Consider the following 20000-nt stretch of genomic DNA (forward strand, 5'->3'; position numbering starts at 1 on the left):
TCTCTCTCTCCTCTCTCTCCTCTCTCTCCTCTCTCCTCATTATTCGCTCTACCCAAGAGCAAATGGAGTTTCCTCGGATGGACTTAAGTCTCAGACATCTAAATCCTTGTATCTTTCTACTCTCCTCGCTATCTCAATTGATTTCATAATGGAATATGCCAACAAGAATAGGAGTGTTCGTCTTCAAGATGCGCAAACGCCAGAAAGCAACAGTACACCAGTTTTTGCTTCGAGCAACGGTTTACTTGGCCCTTTATCCTTCACCTTCCTGACTCTGTGATGTCATCATTCACTCTTCCCTGTCAACCTCGAGCCGTTGAATGAAAGTATCAACTCTTAATAAAACCTAAAACCTGGAAGGTTTGCCTTTTTCTAATGAGGCCAGACATTGATTTAAGTCTGAATTTAATGACTGAAAAGTATATCAGATGAAACAGCGGGAGATTTGCGTTAATGAACTGAGTAAATTTGTTCGTATGCTGTACAAGGTCAAGGAATAAAATTTATTCTTAGATGTATTTTGCGTACTTTTCATTATCCTTGGCAAAGAAAATTCATAACCAATAAGAAAATCTAAGTAACAATCGCACAGACAACGTTGATAATTAAAAAGCTATTGATTTAAAACATTGAATATTCAGAACTGGATATACAAATAAATCCAGTAGGAAGTTCTAGAAGTTTATAATTATAAATCAAATTACTAAGTGCAATTGAGGAATATTAACGAGAAGAGATATTGAACCTTTTGGGACGATCAGTACACAGCCTAACGCAAACCGCAGGAAATTATTACACAATACCAGACATTGTACCGTTAGTTTTGAACAGTTACATTTGAACAGTAACATTTGAACAGTTACATTATCTGCAGAAGCATTTCACGGGAATTCGCTTTTGCGTGCGCGAGCGAGTTTGCACTCTATGTAACCTTACCTAATGATTATGGTAAGAAAACTTTCACAACATGTACGAGTCTCCAAATGGATTTTGAAGTCTGAAATGTATTTACTGTATTTACTTACCAATTCATTTTGAGGGATTTATGGATAAGTTAATCCCATCGTAAATTGATATATACTTCCGTTATTCCGAAGGTCACATTACAACGTGCTTGGCCCCAAGAATGTTCACCCGATCGTTTACAAAACACTAACAAGAGTTGACTGGCTTTGCACCTCGCTCGCACGATAATCACCTACAACGTACGATTACTGAGTTTTCTCTACACGATTGATTTTATTGTAGCTTGGTCACAACCTCTTTTCAGAGAGAGAGAGAGAGAGAGAGAGAGAGAAGAGGAGAGAGAGAGAGAGAGGAGAGAGAGAGAGAACAGTTACATTACAAGACACGTACAACTGTTCCTTGTCTCAATGACATTATTTCAAACTTGGTAAAAAGTTGTTGGCCTCCCATTCCATGCAGTGAAACATCGGTAATAAACAAAAAACTCTCTCTCTCTCTCTCTCTCTCCTCTCTCTCTCTCTCTCTCTCTCTCTCTCTCTCTCTCTCTCTCTCTCTCTCTCTCGACAAGGAAGCCCTTTGCTTCGGCCAATTAAAAATTCAGTTCAGCTTTGCTTGGTAAAAGTAGGTCTTGCTCGTCTGCCTTCATTAATTACTGCTCCACTCCTTGATATGAAAGCTTTCCCTTTTTAACACCAGACAACCGTGGGAGCACACTTAACTCTCACGAATGTTACTGTAAATAAAAACAAATATATTTCTTGTTGAATCACTATATCGAATTAAACAAATTTCCATTATTATTGTTAAGTTTGATGGCCGAATGAATTTTATATCTTAACGGTGCATTTTATTTTGCCTAATGAAAGATTGAAAAAAAGCAAATCAAACTATGGTTAGGTCAAGTAAAGTTTAGAAATCAAATCGCCTGAATTTACATATAAAAATCAGGATATATATCAGTTTAATGAGATCGTTTTTACTGTATGGACACGAGCCGTGGTATGACAATGAAACTATATCAAACAGATTTAGTAGATTTGAGAACAAAGCCCTCAGAACAAGATTGCGAGTTAAATGGCAGGACAGGATTAGAAATTTAGTAGATTTGAGAACAAAGCCCTCAGAACAAGATTGCGAGTTAAATGGCAGGACAGGATTAGAAATGAAAATATAAGAGATTACTCGAGTGCCATATGTGGATGAGATCATGGCGAAGGGTATATTGAGATAGGCTCCACAAGGCACTAGAAGAAGAGTTTGAAGACCCAGGCCTACATGGCTGAAGCCTATGAAGCGTGAAATGATGATTGCAGATATTGATAGAAACGACTGGCGAAATCTAACAGAAGCCCTTTGCGTCAAAAGGCGTAGTAGATGATCTCGTTTCTTATCCAGTAATAATTCCAAATTTAAATTTAGCCTTCACTAAGTGTTATCTTACAAAAAAAAAAAAAAAACTGAAAATAATCGGATGAAATAAAATGAGAATTATTGGTGTTGCAATAACATGTTTGGTGACTAATTCTACCAGTCACCTATTGTTGATATAGCGGTGTGTGATGGTTACAATTTTTATAGTAATTCTGGTAACTGAAAAGGTGTGGACTATAAATAGGTTTCTTTGGAGAGAGAGAGAGAGAGAGAGAGAGAGAGAGAGAGAGTGAGAGAGAGAGAGAGAGAGAGAGAGAGAGAGAGAGAGAGAGAGAGAGAGAAAGTTTATCAGACAATTAGCTGTCAAACTGGCCGTACATCAAATTGCCATACTTTGAACCAACTTCAATATACGGACGAACTATAGCTTACGTTCGATGGCCAGTTCTCCACCGCTGGCTTCGACTTCCTTTATAACGAAGGAGTATGGGAGTGAAGAAACTATAGATTGTGACAATAGATATATGCATTCAACATACATACATTCAACTAATGGTGCCGTTTCTAGTCCACTGTAGGACAAATGCCTCAGACCTGTTCTTAGTCATGGCTGTTGTTTGGCCATTTTCATCTCCACGCTGGCCACTGCGGAATGGTGATGGCGAGAGACTTGTCTGATGGCCCACAACAAACCAACCTAGTATGGGTGGCCCTGACTATGGCTATACACAAAACCCTTTTCACCACGTTACGGTATCCACACTCAGGGAGGGTAATCACACACACACAATATATAATAATATATATATATATGTATATATATATATATATATATATATATATATATATAAATATATAATATATATATATATATATATATATATATATAGTATAGTATATATATATATATATATATATATATATATATATATATATATATATATATATATATATATATATGTATGTATGTATGTATATATATATATATATATATATTATATATATATATATAATATATTATATATATATATATATATATATATATCTATCTCAGAAAATTTAGGTACTTCTTTTACTTTTTTTTTAAACAACTAGTTAATGTGGATAAAGACATTGTAAACTGCAACCATGATCTTAACTATTTTATGCAGAACAAAACACACAAGTTAAAACAAGATTTTTTTATTTTAAGTCTGACAGAAAATTGATGAAATAAGCGTTATGTATAAGCGATTAGAACATTAAACCTGATCCAGTTTAACGGAAGAGAATTGGTTGAGGATTTGGTTATTTCCATAAATCTTTGCTAGGAGTCCACCAAAATTTTAAAATCGGGTATTGATCCAAACTCAACAAAACCCGGCCTCTGAGCAATTCTATGAGCACTTGTTAGATACTGTAATACTTATTTCCCATGAAAACAAGATATCCTTCTATGGGCACTTGTGAAATACTGTACTAGTTTCCCATGACAAAAAGATATCCTTCAATGGGCATTTGTAAGATACTGCACTAATTTCCCATGACATGCATTGTCCCAAGATATTTCGCCTCTATAGTTACTCTTGACCTAAACAATTCCACAGTATATACTTTCACGTACTTTATTAGACAGAAAGTGATAACCTTGCAACTAACTGATAATAGATAAAAATTTCAAATCCCCTTTTTGCAGCTATATACATAGTCATTTGATATGACCTCATCGCTGTTAATAAAATCCTTCCGTCCTCTGCATTAACTCAAATTCTCTCCGGTCCCTTAAAGGTTAAAATATATCCCACATAAATGCAAAATCCTTCGAGTCTGCATAGTTATCCTAGAATAGATTTCTAATCACCTATCAAAACCTGTTAGTAGTCAATCTCAGTCATAATAGAATTTAATCAGGCTAACAAGTTTAACCAGAAAAAGTTTATATGACCTGAAGATCGGCTATACAATCATTCATTTGTGGACTTTACCTTCGAATAATTTCTTGGTCTCCCTCCGCGCCGCCGGGTCTCCATCGCGCATGCGTGAGTTGTGATCGGTTACACCCCGTGAGCCTTGCCTATCCATTGGTCATAAACGTTAGTACTATTTTGCTGTAACAGTTTTATAGCCTCCCTTTGTGGTCCACCTCGCTTATACGGCTCCCATTACTCCAAAAGCCTGACTAATTCGCTGGAAATATGGACGCAGCGATGCTTTTGCCAATTCGTTATTGATTCATCATTGGCGGGGGCTAAGACTGCGAATGTCGACCTGGTCAGAGCGAGAAAGGGGGTGGCGATCGAGGTGGGGTCAGACACAGTGTTTCAATTAGCCGATGCCTTGTTAACAAAGCGTTAAGCAGCGGAGGTTCGTGTTCCACTTGGGAATACTTTTAAGGGAATTTGTATGCCCCCGGATGACCCGAGAGGTCGACCATTATTTCTGGAAATCTGAGATAGCGATTTCAGGGGATACACTGATTATCCAACTTTTCATTAATAAACAATGTTGTGTCTTAAGTTTTCATAACATTTGTTCTAAGCTCAAGTTATGGGATCGTTAAGTTGGGAATGTCATCTTTTTTTTTTTTTTTTTTTTTTTTTGGGGGGGGGGGGGAGTTTGTTTCCAGGGTTCGAAAAAAATTGTTGTAAATAACTTTTTTTTTTTTGTGAGGGGAGGGGAGGATTGGATTTAACGTTTTAAAAAGTTATTTCCAGTAAGTAAAAATTTTGGGGAGTTGAGGCTCATTGTTTTAGAAAAATTACCTGTAAATATATTTTTTTCCTGTTCTTCTTCAATCGAAAATAAATAAAATAAAACCTAGTATGCTCTAAAATGCCTCTTCAAAAATCATGCAAGAAGCAAAACAACGATGTAAAACTTAAATATGAAATGCCTCAGCTGGGTAGTGTCCCTCAGCCCATGTTCCCGGGATTTTATAAGACCATAAAGTTCATAGAAATCCCATATAACGATTTATAAGGCATTTAATACCCTATCAAACAGACATCAAGGATTTTAATTATCTATTGTTCGCTAAAGAGTACACGGTGTTCTGTTAATCACTTATTTGTGGGAACATTATCTGGTGGCGTAAGAATTAGGAGTCGATATATCGGAAAAAAAATCCATTAAAAGTCAGTTTCAATTTTTAGATAAATTAAATTAGAAAGGAAATAATAGTTTTAGAGTGAAGCAGTACTAATAAGAATTAAGTGTATTATCAATATTATCATTGTTTATTATTATTATTATCATTATTATTATTATTATTATTATTATTATTATTATTATTATTATTATTATTTTTATTATCAGCTAAGCTACAACCCCAATTGGAAAAGCAGGATGCTATAAGCCCAAGGTCTCCAACAGGGAAAGTAACCCAGCGAAGAAAGGACATAACGAAAGAGAACTATGGCTGCGTGTACCCTCAAGTGAATGTGAATGTGCAATTAGTTTTCTTTAATTACAACATATAAAAATTGAGGAGTAGCAGTAATTAGTCCACCATTGTTTCTGCAATTTCTTCAGCCTACCGCTAGTAAAATAACTAATTTAATTTCGTCAGGGTTCATCGCTAGTAAAATAACTAATTTCATTTCGTTAGGGTTCATCGCTAGTAAAATAACCAGTTTCATGAAGTCCAAGAACCCGAGAAGAATCTCCAATAAACTGGAAATATGTATCACCTTCGAATGTAATAACATCTACGACATGCTTGAACTGGGAATGTACAGTTGGATACAAGAGTCCCTGGCACACCCAACTCCAAAGAAGTGGACCTTGTGACACCCTTACTTCGCGGCAAGTAACCAAACCGATAATATACGGAGAGATGGCAGTGGTGGTGGGGGTAAATAGGAATTCGCCGCACAGTAAGGGTGGGGCTGGATGCACTTCTTCAGAGCGAGGTTTAGATGCCACTCGTGAATGGCAGATGAAAGGGCCAGGGACATTGCCCTAGCTAGATGATCATATATATTCATGATCAGCGGCTAAGACCCCTCTCCACCCAAGTAGGACCAGAGGGGATCCGGCAATGGCTGCTGATGATTCAACAGGTAGACATAGTTCACAAGAGCTGGCGAGGTTGCAGACACAAGAACTTGAGCGTCACTTGAACCACAATCCGATAGAACGCCAGGCAAGGAATTTTCCAATATCTCAGGTATTAAGCTTCTTCTCATAATCAGTGCTTGTATAACACGTACTTCCCTTGAGAAAAAAATCAGTGAATGAAAACAATGTACCATGAAACAATTGGTCAGAAAATCTTTAACAATCTACCTACCATAGTTCATGAGGATCGTTCGATAATTAATTGTATGAAATACTATAGATACTTTATAAAAATCTGCAAGATGCACGTGTGTTCAATAACAAAATGCAGCCAATACTAGTCCACTGCAGGACAAAGGCCTCAGATACGTCCTTAGTCATGTCTGGGGTTTGTCCATTTTCATCACCCTTCTGGCAACTGAAGTTTGGTGATGGTGAGAGAGTCTGATTGCTTACAGCAAACCAACCTAGTATGGATGACCCGGACTAGTACAGCTTTGATGATCATGGCGATGCGCAATCTCTTTCACCATGTTAAGTCTCCACTCAGAAAAGGGTGGTCCGAGGGCGCATTATTACACTTTGAATACTGGTTCGTCTCTACAGCTACCCCGGAGCCAATCAACTGCTTGATCGCACAGCCTGTGCTTACGTCACAGCTCGTTTGGCTATGACACCAGAGAATGTTCCCTAAAATATACACAATCATTAAATATTTATGCTTGTTTATTTCTCCTCGTTATTTCTGTCCTGTCCATGTAAATGCTACCCGAAATAACCGTGTATGAAAATAAAACATTTGTTCTAATATGACAACAGTTACGAGGAGGTCCGGGGACTGGCGATCTTATAAGAATCCCAGAGGGTCAAGATGACAAGTCCCGACCCTAGAGAGGTTACGTATTGTCTGGAATATCCCGGTAAGTATTTGCTTTTTACTAACTTCCAGTGCCGGTGGTTTGGGAGACTAACCCCAGACTGGAAAAAGGCAAACATAGACTACCGTCGTTACGCAACCAAGTAATATCGCTCGTTTGAGACAACGTCGTCATAACTAAAAAATAGCTATTTTCCAGGAGAGCCATTTTAATCAATTAAAACTCTCTCCTGTTAATGTATGTCGTTAAGACATTTAGCGCCTCAAGCGATCAATTTTTTAGCTTCAATTATGACATTTTTGCCTAAAGAATCAGCATTTGAAGATGATTATGTCTGTATGGATAACTCAAAAATAAATTTTTTTGAGTTATGACGTTGTTGTCGCAAGCGAGCGATATATGGTTTTGAGAGAGAGAGAGAGAGAGAGAGAGAGAGAGAGAGAGAGAGAGAGAGAGAGAGAGAGAGAGAGAAGAGTGTACCCAAGTATCTACAAAGAACTCTTTCTTAAAGAGCGTGAGCAAAAATCTCTACCAAAACTTTATGCGGCAATAAATTTATACCGACCTTGTTCGTCAGGGCACGTCGGGAGATATCATGCAATAAATACACGTACATTATCATCACCTTGTTTTTTTCTTAAATGATGAACATATGAAGATATTGCGTGGTTTGAGTAAGGTATGGCAATATTATATGCAAATTTAATGAACAAAAAAATTATAAAGGAAAGTATGACGAATCTATTTCACGGCATGTCAAGGCTTGGTTCTCACGGCCACTTGAGTGAACTGGATTTTTTGGGGAGGGGGTTGAAGCGGGTGAGGGAGAAGGAGAGGGAGGGGTGAATGGGCAGGGGAGAGGGAAGGGTGAATGGGCAGGGAAGAGGGAAGGGTGAAAGGGCAGGGGAGAGGGAAGGGTGAAAGGGCAGGGGAGAGGGAAGGGTGAAAGGGCAGGGGAGAGGGAAGGGTGAAAGGGCAGGGGTGAAAAGTTAGGGGAGGAGAGGAAGGGGGAGGGGTTGAAGAGGGAGGAGAAGGAGGGGTTGAAGAGGGAGGAGAAGGAGGGGTTGAAGGGGCAGGCGGGAGGGAGAGGGAAGGGGCAGGTGGGAGGGGAGTCATGGGCGATTCCTAACCAAATTTCAAGGATATTCTTCGAGACTTTTCATCGACTGGAATTCTGGAGTAGATTTTTTTTTTATGAAAAAGATCGATCAAAACATCAGTCAAAGCATAATTCTTTTTAAATTTTTTTGATCTTTAAATTTAAACACGCAAGGTAAAATTAAAGTAGAAGTAAAATTTAGAGAAAGCAAATGAGCAAAGTTTATAAATTAAACACGCCAAGTAAAATTAAAATTAAGAGAAAGTATATGTGTAAGTTAAAAAATCACAGGGTAAAATTAATAATGGAAAGAAAGTAAATATGCAAGTTAAAATATTAATCACGCAAGGTAAAATGGAAATTAAAATTAAGGGTAAGTAATGATGCAAATTAAAAAATTGAACACGCAAGGTAAAATTAGAAATGAAACGTTAATATATAATAAAGTTCATAAATTAAAACACGCAAGGTAAAATTAAACATGAAGACAAATAATTCGGTTCGCACTGAAAATAATGAAAGCAGTTTAATGATTCAGTTACATCGTCAGTAAAAAAAATATCGTAAGTAGAATCCTCTAAGGATCACGCCTGTCTATTCTAAGGAAAATATTTAGAAACTCAGGATAAGTTTCATATTTAGCGTTACTGTATATTCTAAGAGTTACTGTATATTCTAGATTAGTGTTAGTTCAGAACTAGCCTCAAATAAGGAACCTTATAATTTTGCATAGAATGAGAATACGGCCTTCAATTACATAACTATTGTAAATTTAAAGAAAATTGTTTTACGAAATTGTCATAATTGAGAAGAATATTTCCTCATTTTTTTATAAACATTCTAGCAATGACATTTCAAAGACAAACTCGTAGGCAAAAGATAATCACGTAGAAGCTTGAAACTTTATTGATCACAGACTGCCAACGTTTATTGCAAGTCCCAGTTTATGATAGAGTAGGGAGTTAATATGCCATTTTTAGGGAAGGTAAGTATCAATTAACTATAAAGTCTAAGGTTAAATAAATGAATTTAATCCATTAAATGTATGTAATTCGAATGTTACACAGTTAATGACAAACATTTGTACAAAAATAAAACCACTAAATAGTAGTTAACCAGGGAAGAGCAATTTAGGTCAGAGTGAAAATACCACTTAGCAATGAAGGGTAATTATGACAGACTTCAGTCCTTTAGGCAAACTTGGAACATAACTTACACAGAAAATACTGACTAAATGTGGCTATTGCTTCCAAAATATGAAATATAAAGACAAACATTTTTATTTCTTAAGCCTCCTTTAACGCAAACGTTACTATTGATTCATAGTTTTAGTTCCTTAGCATGTTTTAGGTTCAACTCTCCTTCAGTTTATTCTAGGGCTGTTATAAAGTTTAAAAGTTAGTAGCGATTCTATTTTGTACGTTATTTTCTTTTATATTTAAGTGGAATGTAGTAAGAAGACTAACTTGGAATAATATCTGATAGAATAGGAGTGAATTAGCATTATATATTATGCTACAATTCATTGTTTTTTTATGAAGGTCTCTTCGATAATATAGCGTGCACCTATGTCTATCTAAAACATTTTCAAATATCTTAGGTTTTATAAATTTATAAATGCTTACTAAAAAAAAGTATCTCAATCAAACAACTTTGCTTATCCTCAATAAATTTTTTTTAGGAAAAGTCAACCGTAATAAATCTCAAGAGCCCATGGAACTGAAAGTAGTTTTTGAACAGTGTGGTTTGGAAAAAAATTACTGGTAGTCCAAAATTGTTCAACAAATGCAGTTTTTTATTCATGTAATTTTCCCGGAAACATTTTGTAACTTCATATTATCAACACCCTAAACTACATAGCTTAAAGTCAGGCAAGAGAAAAATAGTTACAGATGTTGGGTTAAAGTTAAAAGAACGAGGTTTCACCTTGCTTGCCATAAAAAAACTATAGTTCCTATAACTGCTAATAACAGTTTGCACGCAATCCGCTTATTATTATTATCATTAGTACCTGCTAGGCTACAACCCTAGTTGGAAAAGCAAGATGCTATAAGCCCAGGGGCTTCAACAGGGAAAATTATTTTCAAAGTTTCAGTTATGCGTATACATGGATGATCTTAGACTTATAATTCTCGTTTTCTTTCAAGATTTTGGCGGTAATATTCAATCGCATAATGCATAGGTTCAAGGTTATAATTCTCTGGCGATACTGAATTAAGTTTCGGCCCCGCGCTACACTTTAAAAGAAACTATGAAAATGGCTTACAATGTTTGTATTCAAGAATCTTCAACATTTTTGCAAAGCCCAGTCTATTTTTACCAACAACTAGTCAACTCTATGGTATAATTCAGTTAGCATACGTCTAGGAAGCAATATTAAGCTTTTAATATTGTTCTAGGTTCCACCCAAGACGACCTTAGCTACACTTAAAAATTTGCATAAAAAAGGGCAAATGTGTGGCAACATTTATTCCAGGATTTTACAGTTTTAAAAACGGTTATTTTGACATAAAACGAGTGATATTACGGTCACCAACCCGTAAAAGATAATAAGAAAGTAAGATAGATTTACAGTCTTCTGTATTTTACTGAAATACGGTTGAGAACAGTATATTTTTACGGAGATTTTACGATAAAAATTAAGGTTTTTTTCTCAGTGTATGGATATGAAACCAAACTTATCCAATGTGGATTTTACGCTGCCTTCGATTTTCATAACCACAAAACTTTTATTACAAAGCTTAAAAAATCATCCAATGTTCTAAACTAAATGGTAATAGATTTACATTTAAGGACTTTCGTACGTCTAGAACTATTTTGCTTAGAATTTTCAAGATTTCCAGACTGTCCTAGAACCTATGAAGTCCGTGTTTGCCAGGGACAATATATTCATGTCTTAACTGCAATGGTGTCAACTATCACTGCAGCTACGAACACTAAGCGTGTGCAATGTCAGGCGGATCAGACCACTTCCCCATAATTATTAGCATTCAAGTTAAGTTCTTAAAAGTTAAGTTACAGCTGTGTAGATGATACGAATGTAAATTTAGTAAGTCTGGTCGACTTGATATAAGTTACTTTAAATACAGTCAGTGTGCAAATATGCTTATGAAATACTATATTCCCACGATATATTTTTTTCAATGTTTAGTATTCACAAACGCATACTTACAGTGTCAGGATGACGAAAATAGCATTTCTCACATGTACAGTGTTGCCATATAAAAATTATCTTTAGGTAAATTCTGTCTGGTGTAATTTATCGTAGTTATAAAGTTTTACTTAATAAAATGACTAATGCTTTCACAAATATTTTTTGTGGCACAAAACTGATATGCTTGTTTGGTAGTACCATCTTACGACAAAGCGTTTTTCCGCATATCACAAAGTAACCTTTCAGAAAATACCAAAAATTTTAAAAGATCTTACCTAAAATTTCTTTTTCATAAGATTCTAAACTACATTTTCCTATGAAATTAAATTTAAATAAAAAAAATTCCAGGAGATTTTTAATGCCAGTAGTGGGGGATCTTCTTTGCCTTTGAACCTTAGATCAAACAGGCAACAAGGTGGTTGTTGTTATTATTATTATTATTATTATTATTATTATTATTATTATTATTATTATTATTATTATTATTATTATTATTATTATTATTATAATAATTTTCTAAGCTACAACCCTAGTTGCACAAGTAAGCTGCTATAAGCCCTAGGGCTCCAACAAAGTAAATAGCCGGTGAGGAAAGGAAACTAGGAAACTACATGAGAAGTAATTAGCAATCAAATTAAAGTATCTTAAGACCAACAAAATTCGAATATATCTTTCCTATATAAACTATAAAAACTTTAAAAAACAAGAGGAAGAGAAATAAGATAGAATAGTGTGTCCGTGTGTACCCTCAAGTAAGAGAACTCTACCCAAGACAGGTTAGGATGCATTGTGGCATTTCCATATGATTTATGTTGTCTCACGTCAAGTTAGTTAGTTTAAGATGCACCCCTATACTTCAGAAGGATTTATGATACTCCAGGTCAGGTAGGACACAGTAGGTAAAGTAATTATTCATCTATCAGTGGTCAAGTGTGCCCTAGGTTAGGTAAGACATACGTTACCCTCTGTGAGGTGGGACATTGTAAGTTAAGATGCACAGATTTATATTCTACGTGCCCTAGGTAGGTAAGGTTAAGTTACAATCCTGTACTTCAACCGTTTTATCCGTAACTCGACTCCATTGTGATCTTGCGAGTCTAAGCTACCCTTAACAATTGGCATTAAAAAACGGTAAATGTCTGGTAAGATTTATTCCAGGATTTTTACAGTTTTAAAAACGGATATATTGACGTAAAGTAATGATATTACGGTCAACAACGTTGGTAAACACTACGGTCTCCTGTAGTTTACTAAATACGGTTGAGAACTTATATTTTCTTCGGAGAATTTCATATCAAATTGACGTAAGTGTACAATTTCTATTAATGTCAAAATCACAACAGACCTCTTAAAATATACTGTTTTACATTTGCACTAAATTAAGCTTAAAAGTATCATCTAGCAGTATGACCATTAAATCCTCGTTATGAGGGACCGGATATAGATTTCTTTCCCCGGCATATTAAAAAGTAATTATTATCTACACTACGCAATAAACTCCAATACTCTTGATTTGGGAAAGGAGCCAGTACCTTAGGCATTCAAATTTTTAAAGCAATGTGACACATCTCAACTCACAAGTAACTAATTTATCTAGTTATTCACAAAATCCAATATTTTCTTAAAGAAAAACCAAGTACAATTTTCGAATTTAAAGCGTGGTTTATCCAGTTATGTATTTATACATTATAGTAAGTAACGTCCAGATTCTGACTAACAAGTTTCGATCGATAATCGGTATTTTTAAAGATAGGATTTACAGGCTACGAAATCCGGGCTACCAGCACAAGAGCCCTTGTCCCACGTGAGGTGGGAAAATCTAAAAAGAAAGATGAAACATGTGAAACCAGTGTGAAAAGGATTTTTGGTGATGGATAAGCAAACTATTGAAATAAATGGACATCGCCTTACCCTCACTAAAAACCCTAATCTAATCACGAATGGAGAAATTTTATCCTGAACTGAGAGCCCGGATCGCTTTTAAAATTTGCATACTGAATTGCAAACATTCTACGCTGCTTGGGTTAGGCAAATATGTACCATCGCTATAAACAACTTGCGATTATAAGGTTTAATTTCTTGCTAACTATACACATCATCCCAACTAGTTATCTTTTTTTAATTTCAAATTCACCTTTTTTACTGGCTCAAACCACTTTTTTTTTTACGATAACTTGTATTCAGTGGGGCCAATCAGTGTCATTATATATATTCAAAGCCAGTAAAAATATTAAATTTGCTTAAAAATACTAATATAAAAGAACATTCGTACACTGTAGTATATGCCTACTAATTTTACATTTGAAAATGGAAGGAAAAATCATTAAGCTTACCGGTAGTTTCATGCATATATACCAAAAAGGGCATTTTCAGCATCAACTAATAAGATATCTGAGATTGATTTACCTCTGCTGATAAACAAATTTCAAATTGCTCACCAATATCAGGTCAACCGAAAGGACACAAAGAGTTGTTCGAGGCTGTTATGGCCAATCCATATGTTTTATTAGAAAAAGACAGACCAAGAGTCAATGATACTCCTGATGCTTTCATATATTTAATAATTGGTCGAGTAGAGACAGCCATCTCTCTAGTTTTTCGGAGTATAGGACCTAATAGATTTTTTTTTTTTGGGGGGGGGGGGCAAGTTTAATGGCTTGAAAATAGCTCATTAATTGCAGAAGGAATGGGTAGTGACAATCCTCAGGGAAGGCTCTACCTCACCCCACAAAAAAAAAAAAAAAAAAAAAAAGAACACAAAAAAAAAAAAAAAAAAAAAAAAAATAATAATAATAATTATAATAATCTTTACCGCACAGGATTAGTAAGATTGTAGACCAAAAATTATCGAGCTTGAGCTGGTTTCGAAGCCCAGTCCTGCAGATCGCCAGGAGGGGACGTTTTCAATAGGCTACCACAACCCCTTAAGAGAATGTATTAACGCCAGTCTGAAATGGCATGAATGCATATCACGCACCATATCCCGTTGGAAAAATACAGTTAATGTGTGGGTTGTAACGATCCATAACGGCGATTAATCCAAACCTAACCTAACGTGGCAAGTGGACAACACCGTGACAGGAGAGAGGTTTAACTCCTTCACTCGATCCACACACTTTGACTTAAGCCTAATAAAAAAATGACACAGAAAACTGATATTTACTTTATACTAACTCTGCATACCATCTCTTACTAAGTATGGAGGTACCACGGTTTACCCTTTAGCGTTAAACAGATTGAAATATTCCTTACCAAAAGATTGGGAAATATGCTTTGAGGGCTAAAGTTTGTCTTTCATGAAATCAATGTAAATACTGTTTAATGAATTTGCCTTTTTTGTCAGGGGAACATTTATCAGAGCTACAAATTACTTTTTAATAGGCACCGGGTACATTAAAGTTGAATTTTTAATCTGGAGCCCATTAAATTTTGTATTTGTCACAAACACGCCAACCTTCACCTAACCGACATGGATAGCGTAACAAATGGCAAACTTATGAAAATGCTCTGTAAGTTTCTATCTACATGACCTATGTTTCCCAATTATAAAAGGTGGCAAATCGGACAGTACCCGATAACTACTTATTAGCCATTTTACTTTTCGACAGAAATTAAAGTATCACGCATATAAAACATGAGGGAAAATCGGGATTCCAATATAACCGTTTCGAAAGTAAACAGGATTTTATTCGATGTACAGCCTAATAGGTTAACAGCAGTTACCGTAAGAAAACACGCTACATCAAACAAGAGTTGCAACTCATCATAGCTCACTATGACTGTCAAGATAGGTTTTCTGCAAACAAATTCCTGTCGTACCCGTAATCAAATTTAAAAATGGCTACGTCTTTAAATACCAAACTACACTATTCGCCGACATCCACTTCAAGTCGAGCTAGGAATTACTACTAAACATTTCATACCATCTAAGCCGCTTCCGTTGTTTGAAATAACATTAACATTACAGTACAGAAAAATATTACCTTACTTAAAACTTGATTGTAGGCTACGTGTTCTCCCAGCACACCGACATCCACCACAGGTAGTTGAATAACTGAGGTAAACATATTTCTCTACTTACCATTACAAAGACGATGGTTCTGGAACTGCACGCTATTGGTCCAGTATTACTACTAGCGGTAATTTGAATAAGAGGAACACTTTTCGCAGTAAGGTAACGTAAACATTGTCTACTGTGGTCTAGTTTATCAGAGACTCTAAAAGACGATGAAACTTGAAATTAAATTCGAATAGCAAACTGTATCATGTTGAAAACATCCCAGTATGAACAGCTTGCCCGGACAGGAAAATAGGATTAAAGAATGAGCTATTAGAGAAATACCAAGAAAAAAATTAAAGATATATACAAGTGTTAAATAAGTAAAAGGCAAACTATAGAATTAAACTTATATAAGTCAATCTGCTCAACAAAATATTATCAACATGAAGTTGGAGCTTTAAAAGTTCAAATCTGGAAACAATCAGTATCCCAACCTGGAAACAATCAGTATTCCAGTTTGGAAACAATCTCTCTTCCATAATACAAGAAGAGGCGTCGGGGAATCTCAACATCTTCATTGTATTAAATTGAAAATTCATGAGCTTTTGAGGCATGATTTTTATAAAATAAAACACAGACATGTATATATGTAAACTATATTTTGCAAATTAGAAATGCACAAATTTGCGAACTAAAACTAGATTGCACATATAGCACTAAGTGCCCAGGATTATCTATAAACTTTCTATAACATCTCTCTTAAAAACGATACACCGTAACTACAATATATACATTATTATATTTTTAAAAAGGTACATAGCGAAATTGATGAGTTTCATAGCATATTTTATGATCCAAAAAATGGAACAACGAATCAGTAAGAAAATCCATAGGAAAGAAAGAAATTTCTGATATAAGTACATAGACATGAATGAAATATAATACACTGAAAGGACATGACAGTTATTGGGACATAGATGTTTTCAATCGACGCATATTAGTATGTACAGGATACTCACGCACACTCACAACATTCGCACATTTCACGCAGAGCAGAAATAAGCCGACGCACATTCACGTATTGTTAAAATATAATCATTATCAGTATATACATATAACATGACATCGCAAATAAACACTTTCGAAAATACTCTTATTACTATGACACAGAAAGGGCAGCTTTACCTAACCGTTCAGATCCGAATAATTTTCCAGTTAATTTTCCAGTAAACGAAAAGACAACATTTGAGGGAGAAAAGTGTAAAAAAGTTATCTTTTAAGCAGATGAAGATCATGAAAAAGTGGAAAAAATAGTTTTCTCAGCAGATGAAGATCATGAACAAGTGAAAAAATTGTTTTCTCAGCAAATGAAGATCACGAAAAAGTGAAAAAATAGTTTTCTCAGCAGACGAATAACACGTTTCATCAAAGACAAAATTATTTCTCAGATGCTTTATCCGAGAAATTTACATAAATTGCAAATGGTTTGATATGTATGATTAACGACAATAAAAATAAGAAACTGTTACTTTCTACAATTGCGTAGCTAAACAAAACACAATAAGCTAACACAAAAGGCGTCAAAACTATGGTAATTCAAGAAAATGGATTACAAAGTAGTATAAATCTAGTAATACTGCAATTCCAATATAATGAAACGTACAAAACTCCTCATAAAATCTAAAATACTCTTAACATCCTTAATTTAAACATCACCGGGGTAAAAAAACATGGAATTTCATAGCTAATCTGAATGCTATTCATGCAACTAATAGAAACTAAGGAAGGTGAAGCCTTGAATTAAATGATGTTTCACTAGTGGCACCGTGGGAAAAGGAATCAAGTCAAGGTTGAGTAATGAAAGATTAAATCGTTTTCTGCAAGAAAAATGTTTCTATCTTTGGTGACAATGTTGGTGTAAATCAAGAATTTACACCATTTGTTCAGTTTTGGACAGGATGCATGCTTTACTTATTTATTTTTTATCTTCTTTTACAGGACCTCGGTCATTCCAAGCTGATAATACTATATATTTATGGTTGGTTTAACCAAATAAGCAAATAATCTTCAAGTGGCTAGCAAGTTTACCCGAGTCTTAATGAACTTCATATCATAGCTTGATATCTATGATGAATTCAATAAGTCTCAGCCAGTTTTTACAGCTTTAAAAGCTATAGTTTTAGAAAACGAATCACTGAATAATTAGAGAGCAGTTCAGTTAACAATTGGAGGGAACTATTTTCGTCGTAACCTAAAGACAAAAACATGCAATGCTGCATGTATCTATAAACGGTGCCAGAATCTGACCAGGTGCTGAGGTTTAGTCATGCGAGGTTGACAATGGCTGTACAGATCACGTCACGACACGAGTTTAAATGAAACCGCTCAATGAAATGTACTTAATGAACACTCTATTCAACACACTCTGCTGCTAGTACTGCGACAGAAGTGGAACTCAGGTTAAACCTTCCCATCCCGAGTTCTTTATTGAAACTCAGGACGGAAGCTTAACGAACAAAAATACAAAAAACCCTGACGGAGGGAATATATCACACAAAGTTACCCATCTACAAACTACAACAGGAAAAAGCAAGACTCTCAAAGTGCTGCGTGATGTAAGGCTCGGAGAGGTAAGATATTCGAATCATCCAGAGATGGAAGCCAGGGAGATCCTTTGGAGGTCAGGTCAGCTGACCACGAAGAGAGGTCCGTCGAGTCAATGGACGGTACTCTCTGGTCGCGACCCATGCTCATGTCACGAGGGTCAGATGGATCGAATGTGAAAACGTGGTGTTTGGTGGGGGTGGCACCGGAGTATGGAGGGGTTATGTAAGGAGTTGATTCTGGATAATCAGGGACTTCTTGGGTAGGCGATGCTTTCCAGGGGACTTCGAGGTGTTCGAGTTCAGGAGAGGAAGTGCCCTTGTGAACTCCAACTGGTGCGGCTCTTACTGCGACTGGCGTGGCCACAGCAATGCCGCCTCCTTCGGATACTCCATGTGAAGACGAGGGTGTCAAAGGTGACCTCCTGGGAGATGAACTGGGAGAAGATCCTTTCTTGGAAAGTTTTGGAGTGTGGATTGGAGCGTAACTTGTAGCGTGTGGGGCGTGGAGAGACGTTTGGGTCTCTGGAGTGACGTGGGTTGTGTCATAGTAACCCCAGGCTGGATCGCGCGAATAGTCCAGGCCGTGCTGCAGACGCACCGAGTAGTGATGATGGTAGTGCTGAAGATGGGCATACGCTGAAGGGGTTGTCAGTGAATATGGTGTATGTGCTGAGGAACTGTGCGTATGAGAGTGGCTGTGGCTGCCATTCAGAGCAGTAGGTGGTACATAGGAGCTTGCAGGGTCAGTCTGTATCAGAAAAAAATGGCTATTAGGACAATTTTGTTGAAAGTAATTGTCAACCTAATATATTGCAAAGTTTGACATTGGGTTTCAATCTTTCCATAATTTCCTTTCCTCAAAGTTTAAAATCGCTGATATTTGCAAAGGTATGGAGTTCAATGGCCTATATAATATACTTTTACATATTTCATATGTTAAAGATACAATCATTTTTAGCACCGTTTTAAAAAATGGTTAATGTTGTTGAAACTTTTCCTTAAAAAATACCAGTATCAATATTATTCCATAGAGCATAATTCTACTAAACCTACCTGGTAACTCATAACTTGAGGGTAGTAGGCATGTACTCTCTGGGCGTGGGCTTCGTAAGTCAGTCCATACTGCAGCTTTGACTGCATGGTATAATAGTGGTAGAGCCACGAATTGGCTCTGAGAACAGCAGCTTCTTTGTCCCCAAGCACTTGGTTAGTTGCAACAATCACAGGCTGCTGTGTGCTGCTGCTACTACTATTACTACTACTGCTACTGCTGCTCGTCTGCTGAGAACTGCTGTTACTCTGCTGTGACTGCTGGTTTGAATCGCCGCTGTCTTTCACCTGTAAAACGCAGTGAACCCAACGCCAGGTGCCACCAGCTGCTTGTAGTCTGAGCAGCAGAATGCAAGATCTGTCCTGCTCGCTTGTGGTTACTGAAAACGGAAGAGGATACACTGAGTATTTCTCTTTTAAAAGTAAAAGGGTAAAAATGATTTAATAGAGTTTATATATCAATTTACTAGTTCTCAGTATTTTGATGACTTCTATTCCTCTGTTAGAAACTACCGACAAGTCAAAGTTTATCCGTTTTCAAGATTGTAATAAACTGAATTTCTGGATATTGATTGTGCAAGCATTGGGAAATAAGTTATTCACCTCTCACTCTTGATAGCCTATATGTTAAAATATTTAAGACAGCATAAAATTTAATTTCATTGATGCCTTAAATATATACTAAAATAAACCCCCAAAAATAGCAAATTCAAAATTGAAATACTGATCATAACACTCACTCAGTCTGTGCTTCGTCTGCGCCTCCCTCATATTTTCAGGATGGATGAGGTGATACCAGGAGACGCCCGCGAGGGAGGAACGATTGTAGCCCAGATAG

General features: G+C 36.1%; 1 protein-coding gene and 1 long non-coding RNA gene across 2 annotated transcripts in view; both read right to left on the bottom strand.

Moving 5' to 3' along the window:
• The window catches only part of LOC137658535 (uncharacterized), a 211264-nt gene extending 195720 nt beyond the window's left edge, over positions 1–15544 (bottom strand). The window contains exon 1 of the long non-coding RNA XR_011047358.1: positions 15490–15544. This is a non-coding gene — a long non-coding RNA (uncharacterized lncRNA). The remainder of the gene's footprint in view (positions 1–15489) is intronic.
• Positions 15545–16146: 602 nt separating this feature from the next.
• The window catches only part of LOC137658536 (PAS domain-containing protein cky-1-like), a 72984-nt gene continuing 69130 nt past the window's right edge, over positions 16147–20000 (bottom strand). The window contains 3 exon segments of the mRNA XM_068393369.1: positions 16147–18860; positions 19166–19542; positions 19903–20000. The exon segment at positions 19903–20000 is cut by the window's right edge and continues 9 nt beyond it. Coding sequence (XP_068249470.1) covers positions 18105–18860; positions 19166–19542; positions 19903–20000 — 1231 coding nt within the window. The 3' untranslated portion in view covers positions 16147–18104.

This window comes from Palaemon carinicauda, chromosome 1, assembly GCF_036898095.1.
Source record: "Palaemon carinicauda isolate YSFRI2023 chromosome 1, ASM3689809v2, whole genome shotgun sequence".
Classification (NCBI taxonomy): domain Eukaryota; kingdom Metazoa; phylum Arthropoda; class Malacostraca; order Decapoda; family Palaemonidae; genus Palaemon; species Palaemon carinicauda.